Source organism: Zootoca vivipara, chromosome 16, assembly GCF_963506605.1.
Source record: "Zootoca vivipara chromosome 16, rZooViv1.1, whole genome shotgun sequence".
NCBI classification, from domain to species: Eukaryota; Metazoa; Chordata; class Lepidosauria; order Squamata; family Lacertidae; genus Zootoca; species Zootoca vivipara.
The window spans coordinates 35,348,647-35,370,929 of record NC_083291.1 but is presented as its reverse complement, the minus strand read 5'-3'; the positions used below and the strand labels follow the sequence as shown (position 1 = coordinate 35,370,929).

At 50.2% G+C, this 22,283-nt stretch overlaps 1 protein-coding gene across 1 annotated transcript; it reads right to left on the bottom strand.

Moving 5' to 3' along the window:
• Positions 1-12: 12 nt before the first annotated feature.
• On the bottom strand, positions 13-22,283 carry LOC118097962 (nuclear factor interleukin-3-regulated protein). The gene is made up of 2 exons (XM_035141289.2): positions 22,102-22,283; positions 13-10,579 (listed from the first exon to the last, which is right to left on the bottom strand). Exon 2 carries the CDS (start codon positions 10,107-10,109, stop codon positions 8,751-8,753), a length of 1,359 nt encoding a protein of 452 aa, XP_034997180.1. The 5' UTR covers positions 10,110-10,579; positions 22,102-22,283; the 3' UTR covers positions 13-8,750.

Below are 22,283 nucleotides of genomic sequence, written 5' to 3'. Positions count from 1 at the left end.
TGTACACGTGAGACCCGTCTCACACAGCCCTCTGTGCCAGGACCAGGAAACCAGGGCAGGGCCACAAGCGCATTGGCGAAGGTGCCACCCACCGCTAGTTTTCCTTCTGTAGGGCTGTGGGGCTGCCCTTTCTGCATAGCTGACGAGTTGACTCACTGAGCAACCCTGAATTGCCTGGAATAGGAAATGCTGGCCTCTGACTCAAGGGCTGGCCTCTTGTGGCCAGTCTCTGACTCCGCTTGGGGCTCTCTAATTATCTGGATCCTTTTCCCCCAACCCTCTTAATCGACGATTTAGAACGAATGGTCGGATCCTTTCCCCATCCTGACCTGGGTGCCATAACACTCTGTTGCGCTTGGTTAATCAGCGCATCTGCCAGTTCCTAGACTTGTTCCTCTTGATTTCCATCCGATTTCCATCTGATTCTGTACCTGCCTTGTTGGGCAAAGCATGAAGAAGAGCCAGTGTTGACCACAAGGAGACAATGAGTTCAGTCCTCTGATAACGTTCCATGTCAAGGGACCTCCTTCTGTCACCTCCAAAACAGAAAAGTAGGTGTCATCCCAATCGCTACACCAGGGATTGCGAATCTTCCGCTCTGTTTGTTCTTCAACTGCATCTCCCCAAATCCCTGGCCTTTGTCCAGGGTGCCTGGGGCCTATGGGAGTTGGAATCCAACAACACCTGGGGCAACCCTCCCGTACACCCCAAGGATGGTCCTGCGATGAACGAAGTAGGCAATCTAATGTGTTGCTTTTAAGCTACCAATCAAGAACATCTCTGTATTAGGTTCAATTTCCAGTAGGAAATTATCCTACGGAAGCCCCACTAAAATGAACAGAAATCAGACCAGCACCGTACACTTCAACGGGGCTTGTACAAGACAAGTTCCCAGCGGACTGTGCCCCCATGTTAGTGAGTGGGAAGGTGGGTGTCACTAGGAATTTCAGCATCAGGTACCAAAATGTTTTGGGCTGGCCCTGTACACCTGCCTGTCTCTCAACAGGTATGTTAGCTCTCAACGCAACCCTTCCCTCATTGAGCTGCTAAGACCCCTCAGTATGCTGTTGAAATTATGTAGGGTGAAAGGGGAGCCTTTTTATGTTGTGAACTACCTCTGATTTTCAGGTGAAGGGCGGGATACAAATTTATTTAATGATGATGATGATGATGATGATGATGATGATGATGATGATGCTTTGGTACTCCAGTCCCCACATGAATGTCTGGCAAAGGCAAGGTATTAACAATGCAGATTTTCCCCACCTTTCTAGTATATGCCTGCAGGTGACGAGAGAAACCAATTGGGCAGGTAGAGATGATGGCAACATGGTGGCAGTTATTCTAGGATGCGTGATGTGAAATGAGCACAATCAGACACACACAGCTTTCTCTTGAGAGAGCAAAGTGTAAAGCAGGCATCGACAAACTTCGGCCCTCCAGATGTTTTGGACTACAATTCCCATCATCCTTGACCACTGGTCCTTTTAGCTAGGGGTCATGGGAGTTGTAGGCCAAAACCTCTGGAGGGCCGCAGTTTGGGGATGCCTGGTGTAAAGCATAATAGGCCAAGAAAGCATCTATGCCTAATTCTGGGTATCGGGCACCATTGACCTCACATGGCATCTTAATCATTCTCTGTGCCCCCTCCCCCCTCGTCAATCTTGGTTTCTCCCTTTGCTCTCTAATCCTGCTAAACCTTGATGCCTTCTGCCTGCTAGCCCTGGAATTGGAAAAACAAGAATGCCTGAGCCCAGTGGTGCAATCCTTAATGATAGGCAGCATCTCCACAGGGGCACTGGATAAGAGGAAGGTGCAGCTTCTTTCCTGGAGACGCCCACAAAGTACTCATGGCAGTCTGGACTGAGCTGTCAACATCTCCTTGCCTTGCAGAGTGACTCAGCAGTGCCTGGAAGGCAGTGGCTCCTGAGAGGAAAGGTGACCGGCCAGTCACCTGGATCCCAGCAGCCGGTGGAAATGGCTTTGTGCGGTTTCTGGGTCACTCATCGTTCCTTAAGGGACCCAGGTGGCGCTGTGGTTAAACCACAGAGCCTCTTGGGCTTGCCGATCAGAAGGTCGGCGGTTCGAATCCTCGCGACGGGGTGAGCTCCCGTTGCTCAGTCCCAGCTCCTGCCAACCTAGCAGTTCGAAAGCACGTCAAAGTGCAAGTAGATAAATAGGAACCACTACAGCGGGAAGGTAAACGGCGTTTCCATGTGCTGCTCTGGTATGCCAGAAGCGGCTTTGTCATGCTGGCCACATGACCCGGAAGCTATACGCCAGCTCCCTCGGCCAATAATGCGAGATGAGCGCGCAACCCCAGAGTCGGTCACGACTGGACCTAATGGTCAGGGGTCCCTTTACCTTTACCATCGTTCCTTAGTTCAGGGCGAGCCTGGTAGCTTGCCACCTCATCGCCCAGCTTACCAACACAAGTTTCCAAATGGCAAAGAGGCACAGGAACAATAATAGCCATCACATTCGGCAACGAGAGCTTTTGCAAACATTTCCCACATTTCCAGCACTCCACAACCTCAGTGCCAAGGAGAAGGCTGTTCTGGGTCCACTTTCTACACAAATGGTTTTGGGTTCAAATGTTTTCAGGATTTCAAGAAGCAGGTTCTACTACGGTATGTCTGAATAGGCAAGTGATTGTATGCGTCTTTGCTTCCTCCCTCAAGCACCCTGACTTTGGGTGCATATACTGCAAAGGAGACCTAGTTTCACATCCAAGCTTTAAAGCAAGTGGTCCATCACAAGTTTAGTTTCCCCCAGTGCACTAGCTTTCCAGGGCCTTTTCATGGTAACAGAATTACATCATGATGTGGCCAAGCTGTGCTTCTGTAATTTCTTCTCCAAGAGTCCAGTCCAGATTCCTGCCTACCATCACTAACTGCAGATCCTAAACCCTAAGAAACATCCTTATTCCACCAAGTCTAGCATCATAACAGCTGCCAACCAATTGCCTATGGGAGGATCACAAGGCCTAAACCAATAACACTCTCTTTTTGTCACCAGTAGCCGATACTGGAAGGTAGGCTAACTTTGTCCATGGGGGCTCCATTTTGCAGGCAGACCTGTCTTCAATGAATGCATCTTAGATACAAGGGAGGTCACCATTGTTTAGTTCTGTTGACTTTGATTTATTATTATTTATCTATGTGGGTATTCATTTGGGTTGTCTGCCAACCTAGCAGTTCGAAAGCACGTCAAAATGCAAGTAGATAAATAGGAACCGCTACAGCGGGAAGGTAAACGGCGTTTCTGTGTGCTGCTCTGGTTTGCCAGAAGCGGCTTTGTCATGCTGGCCACATGACCTGGAAGCTGTACGCCGGCTCCCTCGGCCAATAATGCGAGATGAGCGCGCAACCCCAGAGTCGGTCACGACTGGACCTAATGGTCAGGGGTCCCTTTACCTTTTATGTGGGTATTCATTTGGGTTGTCGCAAGCCACCTTGAGGATTACACAGTGGAAAGGATATGTTTTGAGTAAATAACCCATTGGAAACTACAAAGATGCTCCAACCAACCAAAACAGAAGGCCAGAACCATTTAAAAAACGTGAAGCACCTAAACTGAGAGAACAATGAGGGGAAAGCCCCATCCTTGTGGGCTTAATGGCCTTGATTTCTATTTAAATGCTGCATAAAAGGAAGGCAGCATGAGAACCTGCATTTGTGAAGATTTGAGCTTTTCACCAGAACTGGTGTGAAATAGCAAGATTGTTTTCAACAAAGGGGATAAAATACTCAGAATGCAAAAATGAAAGGAGTGAAGGTTAAACTTGCTTCAGTTTAACCAGCAATTGGGAACAGACCTTCTGGATGCTAGTCATACAGAGCATCTATTCCCAAATACCACGTCTTCTAGCAGCCCTACATCTTCACAGGAACACAGAAAATGTCCTTAACTCTACATCAGGGGTGGCCAACTTCCAAGAGACTGCGATCTACTCACAGAATTATAAACTGGCAGTGATCTACGCCCTTTGGGGGGGTTCAGGTCAAAGTTGTTGAGCTTCTTTAGGGAAGAAGGAAAGCGACAATGAGCTTTGTTTTGGAAGTTAAGCCCTGTTTTTGGTGGTTCAGGTAATTTTAGGGGTGCAGGGCAAAGATGTTGAGGTTTTTTTTAGGGGAGCCAAATTTTTTTAGCTTCTTTGGGGGGAGCCACTGATCTACCAGTGATCTACCACAGACGTCCAGTGATCTACTGGTGGTTCACGATCTACCTGTTGGACATGCCTGCTCTACATGTGTAATCCAGTCAAGGCTGGCCCAAGACATCTTGCTGTCTGAAGCAGAGTTTCAAATACTGCCCCCCCTCAATCCTGTGCCCACTCCCAAGCAAAGGTGCATAATACCATGGCTAGTCAACATACATTGGCATTTGAGGCATGAAATCCCCACAAACAATTCTCCCCTGGCCTGGCAATAACAACACAGCAATAATTTGCCGCCCTTTCATGAGACTCAAAATTGGTTGCCTCGCTCTGCCTAATGGTAGGGCCAGCTCTGCGCCAGTGTTGTCAAAGCCAGTGTTCCCCAGCCTAGTACCTTCCAGGCTGTATTGGCTGGGGCGGATGAGAGCTGGTAGTTCGAAATATCTGAAGGGCATGAGGATGGGGGAAGCCCAGGCAGAGTCTTCCCCAGCCATCCCCAAACTTCGGCCCTCCAGATGTTTTGGCCTAGAATTCCCATCTTCCCCGACACTGGTCCTGTTAGCTAGGGATCATGGGAGTTGTAGGCCAAAACATCTGGAGGGCTGCAGTTTGGGGATGCCTGGTCTTCCCCATCACCTACTCGTGGATGTTTCGCTGGAGTCTGCCAGGAATTGAACAGGAGACCTGCATACAAAGGGCACAATGTGTCGCTGAGCAACAGTCCCTCCCCTTGGCTGTCGATTTTCACGTGAGGAATTTTCCACCCCCCATATTATACAACTGAATTACCATGGGGAGTTTTCATGACACTTGCACTGAGTGTCTCGATCAGGATTAAGCTGGTCCATAGCCTTTCCTTGCGTAACTGCTTCTGCCTTCTTCATGGCAATCATAGAGAGCTTAAGGCAAGCTCAAACCTATTGGACTGTGCTTGAGAAGCAAGAAAGCTGGGCGGAAACCAAACCAATGATTATGTTTCAAAGGCAGCTTGTGGCAGAAGGTGGAGGCCTCCGACTGACACCAACAGTTAAGTAACACCCAGGTGTCATGTGGAGCGTTACCGCTAAGACATTCCAGAGTCCCAATTCATAAACTTGGGTTAGGGAGTCCATTTGTTTTGACTCGCGGGTTCCAGCTCCAATTTGTGCCACCTTTGCCCATAGGGCTGCCAAGGTGGGGGGGTTGGAGGTGATGCTGTGACATTTTCTTTTTGCTAACTCTGCTCCTCTGCCTTCAGAGCATCCTGACACACACAAACTAGAGGGGCGTAACTTTTCCACCCTGCTTCATCCGCATGAGTGGAAAACTGCCACCTGCTCAATACTTCTCTGCAAGTATTGAGCCTTTGTCTTTCCACTGCCTATTTGCCTCAAAAATATTGCAATGTCCTTGTAATTTGGTGCCACAGATTCGGGAGCTTGCTGGCCTCCAAAGCTGTCCATACAGAACACTACATGGGCTGCCCCCCAACCCCCATCCTGGCTCTCCTATTCTGTTCTCTATCTTTTTTTTATCCCAGGCTGTTCTCTGCTCTATCTTTTTATCCCAGGCTGCCGCTGCCATGGCAACACAGGCCAGGCATTCTGATGGGCTGCTTTCATGGTACACAACCCTGCCAGCCAGCCACCCTCAAGCAGTGTGTGTGCAAGCAGAAGGGGCAGGCAGGGTGTGTGTGTGTGTGTGTGTGTGTGTGTAGCCGGATGACCTACTTTTAACGGCACTTTCTTCTTGCCCTTGCTAATCGGGGATAATCCTACCCTGACCCAGAGATGTGGCAGAATGAGGAAGCGCAGGGACAGGCAAGTCGCTGCTAGCCTTCAAAGAGATGCAAAAAGCCAGCGGGTGGGGGATGTCTGCATAAAGTAGCAGGCTCAACATACAGTGGTGCCTCGCTTAACGAATGCCCTGCTTAACGAAATTTCCGCTTAACGAAAGGATTTTTCGAGCGGAGGTTGCCTCGCTAGACGAATTCGTTTTATGAAAAATTCGTCTAGCGAATCGCGGTTTCCCATAGGAATGCATTGAAATTCAATTAATGCGTTCCTATGGGCAAAAAAAATTTCAATGCGTTCCTATGGGATTCCCCAGACGAATTTTTCGTTATAAGAAAAGACCCGTGGAACGAATTAATTTTGTCTAGCGAGGCACCACTGTAGTGGGGAAACACAACTGCTGCTGTTACTCAAACCTTACCTGCTCCCAGTCTGCTAATAGGAATGCCTGCGCTAAGGTGGAAATTATAAATAAACCTTCAGTGGAGGCCAACCCTCAAATTTTTAGAACGGCCACATTAGCATCGCAGGAGTCCAGTCTCTGAATCCCACAGGCAGCCTGACACATTTTGCTGTCTCTACAGCTAGTTTGCATCTTACACTCATTGCTTCCACAGGGAAGAGCAGGGACAGTAATAGCTGATTTGATTAACCATAATAGCCAAGTGATTATTAACCATAATAGCCAGTGACCCAGGTGGCGCTGTGGGTTAAACCACTGAGCCCAGGGCTTGCTGATCAGAAGGTCGGCGGTTCGAATCCCTGCGACGGGGTGAGCTCCCGTTTCTCGGTCCCAGCTCCTGCCCACCTAGCAGTTCGAAAGCACATCAAGATGCAAGTAGATAAATAGGAACCGCTATAACGGGAAGGTAAACGGCGTTTCCATGTGCTGCTCTGGTTTGCCAGAAGCGGCTTTGTCATGCTGGCCACATGACGTGGAAGCTATACGCCGGCTCCCTCGGCCAATAATGCGAGATGAGCGCACAACTCCAGAGTCGATCACGACTGGACCTAATGGTCAGGGGTCCCTTTACCTTTACCTTTAATAGCCAAGTGGAGCTTCCATGTTGAGAGACAGTGCACCTCCGACCAGTTGCTGGAGGGCACCCAGTGGGGAATGGGTGCTGCTTTAATGCACAATGTGTGACCTTCCCAAAAGCATTCCATTGGGAGACAGGATACTGACTTGGGACGGCCCCCATATCTGAGCCCACCAGACTCCTCCTGTGCTCCACACACAGCGTTCTGTATCCAGTTGCAGACACTTTTGTTCCTCATTATTACACACACAAAAAAAGGTAATGTGTTCTCCTCCTCCTAGTGTACCACTGGTAGGAAAACGAAACAAACACTATGAAACTTAACGGGCACCTGGCCAGGTTTATGCCACCTGAAGCAGAGGCCAGACCCATCCCTTGGCACACCTCAACCTCAAATAACCCACACCTGTAATCCCAAACAGGGACAGGGAACTTGTGGTCCTTTAGCACCTCCCCTCATGCCTGACCACACTGGCCGTGTTGGTGGGGAGCTGATGGGAGCTGGAGTCCCAACAACATTTAGGGCGGCTGGTGTTGACTATTCCAGGCCTGGCTTTCAGCATCTCACTGAAAGTCCTGGACTCACTGGCAGGGAAAAAGTCAGGTGTGGTTTTTGTTCCTCCAAGAGGAGGCGAAACGATTGAAGTCACACAGTGCAAAGCCCTCCCAAATGAGGCTTTGAACTTAGATGTACCTACAAGATTCCTAACACGTGGGCTGAAATAACTGCCCCGACTACCTGTTTCTACGCTAAATGCTGACTTTCACAATCCCACATGGCTGGAGGTCATGAACTTCCTTATGAACTTCCTTGGGCGCCAGGATCTTTGGAAAGGGCCAACCTCGAGCCGAGGAAAAGGGCCCTTCGTGGGAGCAGCAACCCAGCTGGGGAAAAGCTTTGGCCTATTCTTACTCCCTGCTGGATTTTGAGAAATGAGGTTAAGACTTTCTTAGACTCTGTCAGGCTTAGGAAGAGTAAGTTCTCGGCCTTACGCTGTTCTTATATCCATCTTTTAGGATGGACAGTTTAAATTCACTGCTTCAGTGAAGGGTGAGTGGGCGCTGTACAATTGCTATGGATGTTGGATGGTGACACGCCATACAAATATATGTAAACAGACAAAACACTGAGTCCTTTCCTGTACGTTTGGCTGCCCTGGTTGAAATATAAGGCACCGCTGTTGTATATCCCCTTTATGCTAATCTGTTTCCACTCCCAAGTGATACTCAGCAATTCCTCAGCATTTCTTGAAATTTCCTGCACATTTATTTTAGTATTTAAAATCACAAATATTTCTGTCCAACCAAGCAGTTCCTGACTCAGAAGATGTGAAGCTACCCAGGAGTCTCAGCACCAGCGGAGGGCGGATTAGATGCCAACTTCTCCGTGGATCTCGATGCCCCAAAATCAGCTCAAGTAACAATATCCTTGCAGTGACTGACTGAACAGCCAGCAGAGCTCAGAGACAGGTCCCCTCCATGTGCTGAATCCCTGGCCTATCCAAGCAGGGAGGCCACCAGCTCCCACATCTCAGTAGCTCCACAGCCTGCCTTTTCACAAGACCCCTTTCAAGTCCAGCCAGGCCACGATCCCTCCGTGTCTCATGACGGCCACTCTGCTTGATCCTGCGGCCCTGGGGCCTGAGTGGACGAAGGCCCGCTTCCGCTCCCCAAATCCAAGGCTGATCCTGCCGTGCAGAATTCCCCTCGTATACAAAACCCCAGGTCAGTTTAAAAAAAACAAAAGCCCGCCATCTTTTACCCACGCCCGAGCCTCCTTCAAGTGGCCCGAGGCCCATCGTCATGGCAACCATCCCCCCACCGGCTGACATGGTCCTTGGGCACTGAGTTGTCCGAGGGGAGGCCGGAGCCGCGGCACAGAAGTCTCTCCAGGGCGCCCCCTGCGGCCGGCTGCTCGTTGAGAAGCAGCGCTTGCCGCACCAAGGCCGGCATCTCCTCGGGCCGGTCGCCGGCCCAGTCCGCTGCCGTGGGAGCTTCCTGACAGCAGCCGGCTGGGACAGTGCTAGGGCCAGGGAACAGCTCTTGAACGCCGCTGCTGTGGGCCCTGCACTTGAGGCGAAGCTTGTGAGGGAGAGCTGCTGTCCGGACATCAGGGTGAGCATCCAGCGGCCCTGGGTAGGGAACAGGCGAGCCGCCCCAGCTGCGCTCTTCCCCGCTCTCCTCGCTGCTGTAGCCCTCAAAGGGGGATTGGGGCTCCTGAGCCTTCCTCATGTGCTCCACTTGGGGCAGATCCCCCTCCAAATAACCACTGGGCGTGCTGTAGCTCGGGGGCTTTGTGCAGTACTCTGGGTGGAGGGGCAGCTCCTCCCTCTGGCTGTGACCTTCCTGCTCCATGCAGGGGCTTTTGGGTGCCTCAACAGCCCCATGTCCTCCTACCCGCTCCTCCCGCTCAGGAAGCAAAGGCTGGGGGGCTGCCACTGCGGTAAAGCCATTGGCGCTGAAGAGGATGACCCCGCGAGGAACCGGGGTTTGGGGCTCCGGGGGATGCTGCGGGGGAGCCTCGCCGTAGGCTCGGCTGACCGCCTGGGCCTCCCCGAGCGTCTGCGGCATGGGGCTGTCCCGAGACGAGCCGTCCGACATGTCCGAGAGGGAGCCCCGGGACGAATACTTGGCCGCAGACACACTGCCGCCGTCCCGACTCGACTGCTCCGTCTCGGAGGAGTCCTCTGAGTGATGCGCCCGGGACAAAGAGCTGCCAGAGTAGACGCTGCCGTCGCTGCTCTCGTAGAAGTGGGCCATGGCGTTGGCGCTGGCGGCGCTCAGCTGCTGGCTCTTCTCCATGAAGGCCGCCGTGCTGATGAGGCCAAAGCGCAGCTTCAGCTGCAGGAGCTCCGTCTTGAGCCGCACGTTCTCCTCGTTCAGTGCCATCACCCTGTTCTCGAGGACCAGGTCGTTGAAACGCCGCTTCTCCCGCGAGCGCTTGGCGGCCTCATTGTTCTTGCGCCGCTTCTCCCAGTAGCTGGCGTCCTTCTTCTCGTCAGAGATAAATTCCCGCTTCCGTCGGCAGTTGGCACTTGGCTTGCCCTTCAGCGCCCGGGCTCGCTGCATCATGCCGTCTTGGTGGAATCCAGGGAAGCTCCCTGCCGAACACAGCGTGGGCGAGTTGAGACTCTCCATGGCCTCGCCGGCGGAAGGTCTGGCGATCCCTCGGCACAAGCGTTCAGGTGCTCGTCGCCTGCCCGCCCTTTGCTGCTGAAGCTGGAAAGGGCACTTTCTTGCCGAACCCAAACACCCGACGCTGTTGTCAAACTGTACTGCCAGAGGCGCTACTTACAATATAGCCTCGAGCTGTCCTCCAGCTGCAACAGTCAAACAGGCTCCGAGTCCCCACCGGTGCAAAGGGAACTGTCCAGCACAAGGAGAGCATCTTCCAGGACACCCAGAGGAGCAGGAATTCTTTCAGCTGGAGGCCCAGGCGATCGAAGGCTTTCTGGTCACTCTTTGCTATCTGGAAGAGGACCTTCCACTCACTGGAAGACCCGAGGGGCTTTGAATCCAGACGTCGGCCGACGGCAAGAGCAGAGATGTTTCTGGCTGGCAGGCGCAGTGGGAAATGAAGGAGTCAGGCCCAGAAGGGAGTGAAACGCCTAAGGAGGAAGGACACAAAAGGAGGGTGTTACATCTCTGCCCAGTGCTGTCACACACCTCAGGCTCCGTTTACATAATCCAGCAGGTTTGGGCAGCAGTGCCACAGCCCCTGGCAGACAAGGGCCACACCCCACATTCCAGTTCCCTCCAGAAATATGACACAGTGGGTGGGGTCACACCTGCTTGGGGTCACTCCCTTCGGGGGGGTGCAAACACCCCCTCCTCCCAAAAAAGGATTTTATGCATATACATACACAAGTTCTGCTTGCTGTTCAACACACACTGTGTACCATGCGCACATGCTGCGCATAATATCCCCATGTAACTTGAAGCATGCGACCCAAACCAGTCTTCTGCTACATGGGCCCCCGGCAGCACCACACATTGTAATGATTTCTGGACATAGAAGGGGCGCATGACACATATAAAGGGCACATGCCCAAGCTAAGGAAGAGGAGCTGCATGCAAACTAGTATTTGCAGCACAGAGGGGGGCTTTAAATCAAGGAAATGGTTGCAACCTGGATTTAGGGTGGTCCACTAGGGGATGTATTCCATTTACTCCAATGTAAATGGAAACCCAGGTGGCGCTGTGGGCTAAACCACTGAGCCTAGGGCTTGCTGATCAGAAGGTCGGTGGTTCGAATCCCTGTGACGGGGTGAGCTCCCGTTGCTCGGTCCCAGCTCCTGCCAACCTAGCAGTTCGAAAGCACATCAAAATGCAAGTAGATAAACAGGAACCGCTACAGCGGGAAGGTAAACGGCGTTTCCATGTGCTGCTCTGGTTTGCCAGAAGCGGCTTTGTCATGCTGGCCACATGACCTGGAAGCTATACGCCGGCTCCCTCGGCCAATAATGTGAGATGAGCGCGCAGCCCCAGAGTCGGTCACAACTGGACCTAATGGTCAGGGGTCCCTTTACCTTTACCTCTACTAGGGGATGTATTCCATTTACTCCAATGCCGTTCCCAAACATGTCCGTGCACAGCTGCCTGTTATGTCTCATTCCCCTCTCACAGGAAAACTACTCTCATTTCTCTCTCTCACACACAACCTCATCCAGGCTCTGGCTGTAGGGTTTACGGTGTTTGTGTGTGCGATGAACAAATATTAATAATAATAATAATTTATTATTTATACCGCCCCCATCTGGCTGGGTTTCCCCAGCCACTCTGGGCGGCTTACAACAGAAAAATGAAATAAAACAATGAAACATTAAAAGCCTCCCTAAACAGGGCTGCCTTCGGATGTCTTCTAAAAATCTGGTAGCTGTTTTCCTCTTTGACATCCGATGGGAGGGCGTTCCACAGGGCGGGCGCCACCACCGAGAAGGCCCTCTGCCTGGTTCCCTGCAACTTGGCTTCTTGCAATGAGGGAACTGCCAGAAGGCCCTCGGTACTGGACCTCAGTGTCCGGGCAGAACGATGGGGGTGGAGACGCTCCTTTAGGTATACTGGACCGAGGCCATGAACGAAGGCAGGCTGGGAATACGATCTGCGAAAAGCTATGGATCCAAGGCAAGCAGTCGCCTGGCCCCGTTCTGACTACTGAGGAATCAGGCCACCAGGCAAAGGAGGTTGTATAAGGAAAAACAGTGCCTCTGCTCCTCCTGGACACCATGACACATACAGAGGAATGCTGCACATCCCCTCCCCTGAGAAAGCCAGGGCCATGTGTACGTAGTGGCACGCTCTCCCATGGCGGTGGCGCTCTCTCCTCCCCCCCCCCCCGGTCTCTTCTTTCCCTTTGCATGTGATCTACGCGCATCAGGCACAGGCAGCAGGAATATAGGTCAGTAAACACTGAATATTTATCAAGCCAAGCAGTCAAAACAGGTCTGATGATTATGGATTGCACAACAGCTCCAGAAAGGGAGCACAGGCACGGCGCCAACAACCTACTGGCCTAGAAACTGTTTCTGCACAAAGAAACAATAGAGGCAAGGAGGCTGGGGGAGATATTACGTGGAGCTGCGGGAGGAGGAGGAGGCTGCAGACAACTAGGGCATTGTCCAGGGCAGCCTCCTTCAATGTGACTGGCATGTTGCTGTGCCTTTTGCCCACAGACCACAGCTTGCTGGCGGAGGGAGCAGGAGGGGCTGGGCAGAATATCCCACCAGGGCACACACCCCAAACGTGGTTTGCTCATTTGGCTGTTGCTGCTGCTGCTGCTCTAGGCTCCTTTAATGAAGCACAACTTTTTTCTGACACGCATAATTTTTACGGAGGAAGCAATGGGAGGATTAAGGCAGGGCACTGTGCAAACAGTTTTCCCTTTTTTTCTTTTAAGGAAAAAAGCTTTATTTGTTTCATATGAACAGGCTGGAAGGAACTAGAATTCACTGGCCAAACCATGGGGGGAAAGAAATATTACGTGGGGGGGGGGTGTTCCAAATTTCATAAAAACAATTTGTGCTAAAAAGAGTATTTTGTTTTTTAAAGCAGGTCTCTATTATCCTCCCCCTCCCTTCAAAAATAAATGGAAAATATGACACAATCCAAAGCCACAAGATCCCTTGACGATCAGATATGAAACTGTTATGCAGCTCGTCACCAAATCTTACCACCCCAACTGCAGACCAAATGTGTGTCAGTGTGCCTTGTTGCTAATGGTACTGCAGGCACTATATGATACCTGCCAATTAAAATGTGGTGGGGGTTTTGTGGGGGCGGTTATTAGGTTGTTGTTTTTATTTTGATTATGTATTTTGTGGTTTTATATTTTGATTTTATTCTGCGAACCACCCTGAGACCTCTAGGTATAGGGTGGTATATAAATTTTATTATTATTATTATTACTATTATTATTATTATTATTAGACCCCTGCCTGAAACGCAGGAGGGCCGTTGCGAGACAGTGCAGACAAAAGTCTGACTTTTATATAAGGAAGCTTCCTACGCGACTATATAAATTAGGATGTGTTCACTTAAACGATGGGAGTTTGGAGCCAAGGTTTTTAGATGTTACTTTGCCTGTTTCCATCCCATCTGGTTGCCGCAATAACTGTACTTGGGTGCCTGAGCTTGCTTTCCCCCTCCTCCCTCCCCATCCCTTTTTCCTTGTGTGTCATGTCTTTCAGAATATAAACCTGAGGCCAGGGGCTGGCTTGCTCCTGATTATTGCTAAGTCACTCTAGGGGCCTTTTCAGCTGAAAGAACAGGGCAAAATTGATTTAAACAAACAAACAAACAAACAAACAAACAAACACTATCCAGCTGAAAGGGTGCAATTGCTAATGTGACAGCTGGTAGAGTATTAGACTCTTAATCTCAGGGTCATGAGTTCGAGTCTCATGTTGTGCAAAAGGATTCCTGTAGGGGGTTTGACTAGATGACCCCTGGGGTCCATTCCAACTCTACATTTCTGTTTTGCGTTGAAATCTGCTGAGCTTCCTGCACTACTTTCTTCACGCTCGTTGTTCCCGGGCCACATCTTCTCTTCAACTCTTTCCTCGACCCATGCATTTATTTCTCATTCTGGGTCAAGTCAAGAAAATAATTTTCCAGCTAAACAACCCAAATCCCACACCCTGACCCGCCTATGGGCTCTGGCCTCATGTCTTGGGTGGCACGTGGAGCTGCTAGCAGGATGGGCTGGGTGTGTGCAACCAGGATGCAGCGAGCTGGGGCATGAAAAGCGGCCTGACCTACTTCCCAGTCTGCGTCACCTCCCTGGGGCAGCGAGGCTCACAGCCTGCAAAGGAGGTCATATACCAGGATGGATAAACAGCTAGAGCCCTTCACTTATGGTTAGATGTGCTGGAATACTCCTGGAGTAAAACCAAATAAAACCTTTAAATGCGGGTTCATTCGACGTGGATAAAAAGCAGAAGATCAGAAACAGGCAAGCAAATTAACTTGAAAGTGCACCTGAGCATGGGCAGAGTACCGTACTTTGCTGCTCACAAATGGCCAAAGTCACGCCCCACGTATCTGAGGCTAGGGAGAAATGGCTTCCAGCTTAATAAAGGTTACAACCTTCAGGGAAGAGGTTGAGCCTTAAGGAAGTGAGATGGTCCAGCTCAGAGGGAAAGGGGGTGCTTGCAATGAAAAATATTCTGGATCCGTAGATGGTATTTAACACCAGTAAAATTGGCTAAGGTGTATAGGATGAGTAGTAAAACATGCTGGAAATGTAAAGAGAAGGATGGTGAATTTTATCATATGTGGTAGACGTGCGAAAAAATCAAAAGATTTTGGGAAATGATATATAATGAACTGAAAAAGATTTTTAAATATACCTTTCCCAAAAAAAACCTGAAGCTTTTCTATTAGGACTTATAGGACAGGAGATTGTGAAAGAAGATCAAGTATTACTTATGTATGCGACAACCGCGGCTAGGACTTTGTTAGCCCCAAAATGGAAAACTCAGGAGTTACCGACGATTGAAGAGCGGCAGACAAAAATGATGGACTATGCGGAATTAGCAAGACTGACTAGCAGGATCCGAAACCAGGGAGAGTCAAAGTTCCAAAAGGACTGGAGTAAATTTGTGGACTATATGGAAAAGAACTGTAGAAGTTTAAAGACACTTGCAGGATTGAAATAAATCCTACGAATTGATCTTAGATAGAAGGAATAAAGAATAGACAAAAAAACCGATTGGGGGGAGGGAGGGAAGTCAAAGCTCGGCAGAGCAAAGAAAAGTGTAATAATTGATAAGATGTTTAGAAGAAATTTTTTGTGTTTTTTATGTTTATGTGATGTTGTGTTTTTGGTTGTTGTTTGTTTTGTTATTGTTTAAATGTGCTTAATTGAAAAATTTAATAAATTGTCTTTAAAAAAAAAATATTCTGGATCCGAGCAGGAGAAGTAAAGGGTTCTTGTTTCTCCTCTACTAGACGACAAGAAGCACAATGTGAAGAGAAGGAGCAGTAATCAATGGAGACACGCAAGCAAGCAAGTTTGCACGCCACTTAGAACGCAGCCTGCCAAATTCAGTGTTGCAGGATTCAATTCCAGTGAAAGTGTGGATAAGATTTACAGAATGTTACGTTGCCAAATTTAAGGGAAAGGGATGCTAAATCTTAGTGATCCACAGGAGCTGAGGCTGAGGCCTTTCAGAATATATGAAGGCCTGAGATGAGTCCTTGCTTTTCACAAGTTCCCTGGAACACCTGTTAAACTAGCCAGCCCGCAGTTTGGCAAAAAAAAACCATCTCTTTTTTTTTAAAAAAATGGTATTGCGTTGGTCTCTTTCCAATCCTAAAATGTGGAGGCTGATATTACGGACAAGTTGCCTATTTTTGGTGGAAGACCAGCAATTTCATATTTGGGTTCCTGGTGAACTCTCAGATGGATGCCATCCAGGCCCAGTGATTTACTTGTTGTTCGTGTCAATTAAGGCCCAGAATTAATTACTTAATAGCCTTTTGCCACCACTATATGCCTTCCTGGGGAGGTTGGTTCAGGAGCAATTATCTGCCCTTCATCTTCCACAGGGAAGCTTATCCTCGGTTAGCAGATACGTAGAGGGGGGAATTGTAAGCAGAGAGCCTCAGAAGCTGCTCCAGAGAAGCGGACACGGAGCAATGGATTCAAACTTCAAGAAAGAAGATTCCACCTAAACATTAGGAAGAACTTCCTGACAGTAAGAGCTGTTCGGCAGTGGAATTTGCTGCCAAGGAGTGTGGTGGAGTCTCCTTCTTTGGAGGTCTTTAAGCAGAGGCTTGACAGCCATATGTCAAGAATGCTTTGATGGTGTTTCCTGCTTGGGGGGTTGGACTGGATGGCCCTTGTGGTCTCTTCCAACTCTATGATTCTATGATTCTAAGCTGCTCTGACAATTGCTGTCAGAGTCACCGACTTCATCACCGTCCTGCCTTTAAGAGCAGCGGAACACACAAATTCAGCAGCTTAGGTTTTCCTGCTTCATCTCCATAAAACAGGACAAGCCGGGGCAGGAGCAACATTCCCTGTTCTGTCTTCAGTCATAGATTTTTCTGCGTAACTTTGGACTGCCCGTGGCAGATAACCCTTCCCAAGTCTTCTTCCTTAGGTGGCTGATATTGTCTGCTCTGCAGGTTAGCCCTATGACTAGCAGCTTCCAAAATGAGATCCCCTCCTCTATTGCTCCCTCCCTGCAGGGCTTCCCACAACCGCTTAATGATGTAACATTACATGACAGTGTCTGCTTTCCAAGCAGGAATGTTCTGTTCCTCTCCGGGTTGGAGATGAGCCACCGTAATTCTTCTTCCTCCTCCCCTTTTCCCTTCCTCATCGCTAGACAATATTCTGCATAATCAAATCTCTAAGCACACACACACTAGGATTGCCACTCCCCACCACCCCCACCGAGGCATTATGTAAGCACGGCAGGCAGAAATTTAACAGGCATACCTTAAAATACAGCGATAGGGGAAATGTACCTGTTGATGTTTTGCCCATCTGGCAAAGCATGTTAAGCGCACAGAGACAAAGGCAGCAATCATACAGTACAGGGCTGCGGGGACAGTCGGGTGGGGAAGAAGACTACCGGTATGTTGCAAAGCAGAAAATCTCAAATAGTTAACATCAACAAGGGAGGGGGGGGTCAGAAAAAGATCAAGCTACGGGTTTCACTTTTGGCAGGTGGAGGGAGAGCTCTGGGGTCTCAGCTAGCCTGACACATAGAAATGAGGCAGGTGAAAAACAGCCTGGCTGCTAAAGAGCAAGTTTGTGGCCCTTAAAAAGGTAAAGGTAAAGGGACCCCTCACCATTAGGTCCAGTCGTGACCGACTTAGGGGTTGCGTGCTCATCTCGCATTATTGGCCGAGGGAGCCGGCGTATAGCTTCCAGGTCATGTGGCCAGCATGACAAAGCCGCTTCTGGCGAACCAGAGCAGCGCACGGAAACGCCGTTGACCTTCCCGCTGTAGCGGTTCCTATTTATCTACTTGCATTTTGACGGGCTTTCGAACTGCTAGGTTGGCAGGAGCTAGGACCGAGCAACGGGAGCTCAGCCCGTCGCAGGGATTCGAACCACCGACCTTCTGATCAGCAAGCCCTAGGCTCTGTGGTTTAACCCACAGCGCCACCTGGGTCCCTTTGTGGCCCTTAGGGTTGCCCTATTTAAAAAAGTGAAAGTCAGGGCACAAAAGTTGCTGAGCTTTTTTTTTTTGATCGAAGTTGTTGATCTCAACCAAAAAAAAAAAAAGACATGGGCTGCCATGGGTCCAGATTTTCATGGACATTTCAGCGATTTTCGCCCCCCAGATGCTGAATACTGGCTATGTCCAGAAAAGTATGGCAACCTTCGTGGCACTCCTAGGCCAAGATTACTTTAATTTCCACCCCGGACACCGAACAATCAAATACTGAGCATGGCCTGGGGGCATTGAATGGCATGGTGCGTTAAAACAGGACATACACACACACCACACATCACTTTGGGCCTCTGAAAGGTGCAATGCAAATATGATTAACAAATAAAGGTAGTGGTTAGGGCTAAGTAGGTCAAAACACACCTTGAGGTTCCCTACAGTGGAAGCCCAAGAGGTGGCTCACTTAGCAGCAGGTGTACCCTGCAAATGGCCACGGAGAACCAGAGGTTCCACTCAAGCAGGCCTTGACCAACTGGGGCCCTCCTGAAGGGATGGGCCACAACTGCCACCAGCTCCAGCCTGTGCAGAAGGTGTCGGTTGCCAAATAAGCAGGGGGGCAAAAGAAATGCAGCCTGGACAGCTTCTGAGCTTTTTGTTTTTAATGAGTTTTGCTCTGTAAACATTAGCAGGCAAAGCTCTGCCCACACCAGACGGTGACATCTCACTTACTGGTATCTGGAGCTCAAGCTGCTGCTAAACGTACAGAAGCAGGGGCCAGTGGAAGAGCATCTATTCCTACGGGCAACCTTAAGAGCCAAGCTCTGCTCTTTCTGACTGGCCACCCACCTCTCCGGATTTCACAACTGACTTTGCCATCCCCACCTCCCTCCCAATGCCTCCCCCTTGCTGCTCTGTATGCGAGTGTTTGGCCTGCTGAGCCTCCTCAAGGGTGCAGAAAGGCTTTCTAAAGCAAAGATTGCTCAACTCTGGGGCGAGGCTTTGCATGTGGCAGCAAGCAAGCCATTCCGTGCTACACAACAGCACGTACGTACGCACTCTCTCTCTCTTGCTTAGACTTTGTCCAGAGTTTCCATTGCTAAGGAACATACTGATCTCCTCCCAGGAGCCTAAGCTCTTGGCCACGACTGGGGTTACAAGTTTTGCATAGCTGTTGAAATGACTCAGGATGCCTGTAATTGCGTTTGGCTCTGGAAACCAACCAATGCCTTGGTGTTTATTTAGGGCAATGTGGGGGGAACAGCAGAGGGTGTGGCAAAGGAGGATGGCAGCAGGAACGCTTTGCTCCGAGTCTTAGTTCTGGGAGGGGAGTGGTGACTAGTGGTAGGAGAACGGGAAACGAGAGACTGAAGAAGTCTGTTCAGTGCTCATTGTGTTGCAGGGAGATGCCCAAATACCTCTCCGATTCCTTTGCACAAGAAAGGAAGCAAATATATCCTGCAAATGGAACATACACAACTGATGCTGTTTGCACTGTGACTCCACCCAGAGAAGCAGAGGTTCCACTCAGCAGCCCTGAGTGCTTCTTACCAACTCTAACTAGCCAGCCAACTCCACCCAGGTTATGTGATCAAGGTTTCACTTGACCTGGATTAGAGAGCCCTCAGCAGGATAGTGGCAGACGCAGGTTGCCAAGACCTCGGGTCAAGCCCTACTCACAGAGCGATCTCGGGCCAGATGCACACTCGGCCTACCTTACAAGGTGGTTGTGGTGGAGGTGTCCTGATCACTTTGGAGGAGGGACACTATAGAAGATATTGCCATGCTCGGAATTATTGCATTGCTGGGAACTGAATGAGATGATCCGCTGGGTCCCTCCCAACTCTACAATTCCGTGTTTCTATGAAATCAGGATGGCTAGGGGCTTTTTATAAACGTTCAGTGCATGCTTTAAAAGAAAGGAGGGGGTGATAAGCTACAGCAGTGAAGGGTAGCATGTATCTAAAAAGGTAAAGGGACCCCTGACCATTAGGTCCAGTCGTGACCGACTCTGGGGTTGCGCGCTCATCTCGCATTATTGGCCGAGGGAGCCGGCGTATAGCTTCCAGGTCATGTGGCCAGCATGACAAAGCCACTTCTGGCGAACCAGAGCAGCACACGAAAACGCCGTTTACCTTCCCGCTGTAGCGGTTCCTATTTATCTACTTGCATTTTGACGTGCTTTCGAACTGCTAGGTTGGCAGGAGCTGGGACCGAGCAACAGGAGCTCACCCCGTCACAGGGATTCGAACCGCTGACCTTCTGATCAGCAAGCCCTAGGCTCAGTGGTTTAACCACAGCGCCACCTGGGTCCCTTTAGCATGGATCTAGGTGGTAGCTATTACAGTAATTATGATGGGGTAAATAGGGTGATTTTTGTCATAGATTCCTATCCACAAACTCCCATCTCAAACCCTTAAATATATTCATCCATTTGCACTTGTGAATGCACATGAACACACATCTGCAGGCGTTGTGTTTATCTTTGTGTGGGAAGAGGATTGTGAGTGTATTCTTAATAGTAATTTGCTGTACTTTAAGATCAGCTGACCCTCTCGGCCTGGCAGAGCAAAGATCACAATCAGAGAAATCTTGTCCATTACACAATCCGTATTTCTAATGCAATGTGTGAGCTTTTGAGTTACACCATAGCTGTCAAGTTTTCCCTTTTCTCGCGAGGGAGCCTATTCAGCATAAGGGAATTTCCCTTGAAAAAAGGGAGAACTTGACAGCTATGAGTTACACACAACTCTTTCTGTGACTGGATAGTTAAGAAAGTGTTTTAAAAGCAAGTAATGCTTCTACATGTGGTGAAGATGAACAGAAACATATTCTTCCCTCTTTTCAAAAGGAAGGAAAATCACTATCTAGACTAAGCAACATGTTGTGTAACTCAAAAGCTGATATGCTGGCTTTTGAACACTATTTAGTCCTAAATAAGCGTCTGAGCTAGGCAAGATGTACAGCAGGCATGGGAATTCAGTGTCCCTCCAGGATGTTAAAGGTTTACTCGAGGAGTTACGTACTTTCAACAATCCTCCAGGATACTGCATTCCCCCAGTACAGAATCTAGATTTACCTTGATGCAGAAGTTTAATTTTAGCAGAGTATACGGTACGTAGACGACAGCTCATCAGTCCTGTGTGGTTTTCTCTCTTTACCTAAAATCCCTGGAGTCCACTTTTGTATTTTTAAGTTTAGAAAGCAAGAGAGCATGTGCAATATCACCTTTCAGTTAAGCCATAAGTGATCTGTGTTACGAGATAAGGAGTGCACTTCTAGATCACCTAGTTCCTTATTCTTGCAAGAATCTCTGTAACAAGCAAGGACAGGCTGCTGTCCCATCATTTGGCCAGGGGGTCGGTCAACCAACCTTCTTTCTGCCCAACCCCTGCAGAACAGAGGGTGCAATGTTTTGTTTGTGTGGGTATAGAGTTGTGCAAGCGGCAAGTTTAAAGACCGGGGGAGGGGGGTTTGCTGCGGGAGAGAAATTGGCTGTGCTGCGTCAACCAGTCCCCAGATTACACACTTCCTTACCCACATTCCTGTGGTCAGGTAGAGGACTTCATTTGGAGAGAGAGAGCTTGTTTGGAAGTGACTCTCTTCGGCTAGACACGCCTTACCCACCTTCTTCCCTCCCACTTTCACGCGGGTGCCATGCATCGATCTATGCTTCCTCAACAGTGTGGCACAGCGACCCTGCACATGCTCAGAGGCACTCAACTATATTTTGAGGCGGGAAGCTCAGCTGCAAACAAACCCCGTGCAAGTTTAACCCGTGTGCATCAGAATGCCCAAATTATTTTACTGAAACAGCAGCAACAAGCAAAAACACACCATGACATCTTCCCGGCTCTGGTGATAATCCGATCTTCTCCCGAAAGCAAGCTTTCCCCAATCTCATTTCTTTCATGTCAAAGGGTTCTTGGCTGCCTCGCACAGACACACAAATCCCTCACGCCCTTCCCCACCCCCACCCCCCAAAAAGTAGGTCAGGCTGGGCAGGAGAGGAGGCCCACTCGCAGGCTTGCCAGTGTTGTTCCGCGCGCGAGGCGGGGCGCGCGTGTGCGCACAGTCCAGCCGCGGGAGTTGCGCGCAAGCGGGTCTCCCCCGCGCCGCCCCCGGCCCCGCGCGCGGCTCCACTTCACACCAAGAGCGCGAGTGGCTGTGCAGGAGAACTTCTCCGGCTGCATTGTGCGTCCCCGCGAGCTTTTGCTTTGCTTTGCTTTGCTTTGAGCAGGGAGCGGGCGGGCGAGCTGCTGGGCACATACGCACAAAACGCAGCCCCCAAAACAAAGCTGCACATGCTCGCTGCACGCAAGACACCGTTCCCACAAACAAAGCGCGCACGCACATGCACCCGCCGCGACTCTCTCCCAGAAATCGACCGCGCGCCCGGCGAGCAGAGACCCAGGAGTCGCCGCCGCCGCCGCCCTGGCCGGGGGAGGGGCGGGAGCTCCGCGCCCCGGAGCCCGCAATCGCAGACGCGCCCCGAGCCCCGGTACCTCTTTGGGAAGAAGCAGCCGTGTCCAGGGATCCGCCGCGCTCCTCTCGCCCCGCCAAGCGCCTGCCTCCTCGCCCGCCGCCGCCGCCCTCCTTCCTTCGCCCGGCGAATGTGTGTTAGTAGGTCAGCCGGTTGCATAAGCGCTGCTCTGAGCGCCTCCTCCGTCACGCTCCCGGAGTCGCC

What these genes read in the sequence shown, in the direction of transcription:
- LOC118097962 (XM_035141289.2), bottom strand. Translation starts at nt 10,109, where the DNA reads ATGGAGAGTCTCAACTCGCCCACGCTGTGTTCGGCAGGGAGCTTCCCT.